General features: G+C 33.9%; 1 protein-coding gene across 1 annotated transcript; it reads right to left on the minus strand.

Moving 5' to 3' along the window:
* Positions 1-987: 987 nt before the first annotated feature.
* Positions 988-1,904, minus strand: LOC118750645. Its single transcript, XM_036485378.1, has 2 exons — positions 1,231-1,904; positions 988-1,182 (listed from the first exon to the last, which is right to left on the minus strand). The coding sequence occupies exons 1-2, from the start codon at positions 1,652-1,654 to the stop codon at positions 1,049-1,051; spliced, it is 558 nt and encodes a 185-aa protein (XP_036341271.1). The 5' UTR covers positions 1,655-1,904; the 3' UTR covers positions 988-1,048.
* Positions 1,905-2,983: the final 1,079 nt, after the last annotated feature.

A 2,983-nucleotide genomic window follows, 5' to 3' on the forward strand; every position in this document is an offset into this window, starting at 1 on the left:
AATTGTGCACTCTGACAAAGATATTAGAAAAATCTAGGAATTCAAAATATGCACACTCTATAGTTACCATATTTCAAATGGAAGCGCAGTTTGGTGATAACGTTCGCCTTGCTCATCAGATTCAGTTGGCAACTGTTGAGCGAGTTGATCAAGATGCTGATGCAAGAGATGAATTTTGTACGACATATTAACCCCAATTTCATCGAAAGCTGCCAACATGTTTGCAACAGATTGCCTGTAGTTGTCTTTGCGTTCTTTACCCAAAAGTCCTTTAATGACTTCTTTCAATGCGAGCCATGCATTTAATTCTCGGTCTGTCAGAACTTGGTCAAAATCTTGCCGACTCATTAGTTTCCGTATGTCGGGACCATTAGTAACCCCTTCCTGAATTTTGCCGTTACTTAGTCTTGGGAAAATGTCTTTTAAGCGGTTGAATACTGCTGGTCTTTTTGCGATACATTTCAAACAATTTTTAGCAATGCCAAGTTTAATGTGGAGCAACGGCAACAAAATTTTCATTTCAGGAACAAGACTTTCGTGTAGCCTATTGTCTTTAGGCCATTTCCGTCCAATGCGACTATTCCAGTTATGCTGTTTGTACTGGTTTCTTCCTTTAATACCTTCTCCGTATCGTGAATCCCAATCGCACAAAAAACACGGATATTTTGGACGGCCCGATGCTGTTAAGCCTGTAATCAATGAAACTATTTTAAGGTCGCAGCAAATGCGCCACTGGTGTTCGTTATATTTGACTACTTCCAGAATGTGTTTCAAATTATCGAAATTTTCACTAGTGTCAGTGCTATACGCAATTGGAACAGAAGGCATTCTAGTCGTCTTGTGCAAAAGCACAACTTTTAAGCTGATTAGTGAACTATCGATGAATAAACGCCAATCATCTTTTTTATAGGTAAACCCTATCGTCTCCATTAACTTTTCGATATCGTTGCAATAAGCGAAATTTTTTGCATCATTCACATTGAAGAACTTTTCTAACTCGTTTTGGCCTTTTCGATATGCTGTTACTTTGGTACCTTTCGCCAGCAAATTATTTCCTTTCAAAAATGAAGCCAGTTGTTCTGATTTTTTCTGAGTCAAACACAAAATTGCAACAATTCTTTTGTGTGACTAGGATTGGGTCCTTTGATATTTCATAGGATGTACCTTCACCAGGGTCGTATTCTGAGAAGAAATGCTGGGATATAGCAGCGACGGTTGTAGTACTGATATCTGTTTGAAGATCAATACTTCGGTATGTTGGTACTGGAACGAATTCTGAGTGCGGTAATGGTAATTGGACACTTGGCACTGCTACATAAGTTTTATTCTTTGCTTTCCTTCTATTCAAAGTTTTATGGTAGTTGATACATCCATAGCAATTTTCTTGTTGATGCGGGCTGTTGTCTAACCACATCATTGGTATACCAAAAGGCATAGCCTTCTTCTTTTCACTTTTCCATTGCATAACACTTGAATAGCAATTAAAGCAAACTTTTTTAGGGGCATAGTTTACGTCAGTGATAAACTCTTGCGAGAAATATTGTTTATAGGCTTCCAAAAAACAATCACTCGCATTGCCACATTTTTCATCGCTTGCTATGAAACGTCCACAAACATTACAAAAATGGTCCATTTTACATTTTGGTTCCGACATTTTTAATACAATATATATTATACAATGTTGTTTTTGTTATTTTTATGAAACCGATGCACTTAACTTAAATCACTCACAAAATGAAATAAGTTCCAAAAAAATTAATAGCGAATTTTATCACGACCGAGCGAAAATTAAAAGACATCAGCTTCGGCTGAGTTTCGAGTCTTAACTGAATCTTTATTTTTGATATTAGTTCGCTTGTACGAAATAAATAAAAATCGCTACCTGTGCGGTGGTTGGAAACAAAAAAGAGGAAGACGAGGAAAAAGAGGAAGAAGGGGAAGAAATTTATTGCATTTGACCGCAAAGTTCGAAGGTCGATTAAAAAAAAATTCGAACTAACATAAACAAACGCCGCGATACGGGTCTTCTAATTTAGCCTCTATTTTCACCCCTAACTCTCAGAATCGACCTAACTTTTGCTAACCTGAATTTGTTCCACAGTGGTATCGGACTCTTGTGTCCGAGCGTCAGTTCCTTATTAACTCTATACGTCTTTGAAACTCTCTTCCTATTAGGTTAAGACTTATAAAGAATGCACTGCTTTTCAAAAAGGAGATAACCAACTACTATAATAACAGTGAATATATTTAACCTTTTGTTTCTTTTCTTTTCTTTTTCTTCTTCTTTTTCATTGCACTTATATAAAAGATCTGGTTATAATAGATTTGTTGTAATATGAAATTAATACAAAATTTTAAATTTTCCATTTTTATGTGTATCTTATATCTATTAATTCAATGTTATCTCAATATGACTAACACTATAAAATAATTTCCTTAATTGTTGTGTTAGGATGATACGATAAATAAATAAATAAAATAAACATGATGATAATATAAAATTTCAAAACGTTTTAGTTGTTTTTCAAAGAGAGATAATTTCTAAAATTATTGATGTTATCAATCCACCTACTTTGATTAACAAATATGAAACAATTAAAAAAGTTTTATGTGAAAGACATTCTCTTAGCGAAGTGAAGAGATTAGATCAATTATTTTCAAATACCGAACTGGGTGATCGTTCACCATCAGAACTTTATCGACATATGGAATCTTTAGCAGGTTCCAAATCAATTGTCAGTAAAGAACTTTTATTTAAATTATGGAGTAGGAAGTTACCGCAACAAAAACAAATTCATATAACTTCTTGTAGTAATCAAAATAGTGAAGAAATTATTTCACTTGCAGATAAATTATTTGATTTGATAAATAAACCTCAATCTTCTAAATCTTTTAATGTTGCTAGTGTAGAAAATAATAATAATAATATTCTTGAATAATGCATTAGAAATTTGACTGATTTGACTACGGCCATTTACCAAAA

This window comes from Rhagoletis pomonella, unplaced genomic scaffold, assembly GCF_013731165.1.
Source record: "Rhagoletis pomonella isolate Grant_MI unplaced genomic scaffold, Rhpom_1.0 Rhpom_scaffold_00342, whole genome shotgun sequence".
NCBI lineage: Eukaryota > Metazoa > Arthropoda > Insecta > Diptera > Tephritidae > Rhagoletis > Rhagoletis pomonella.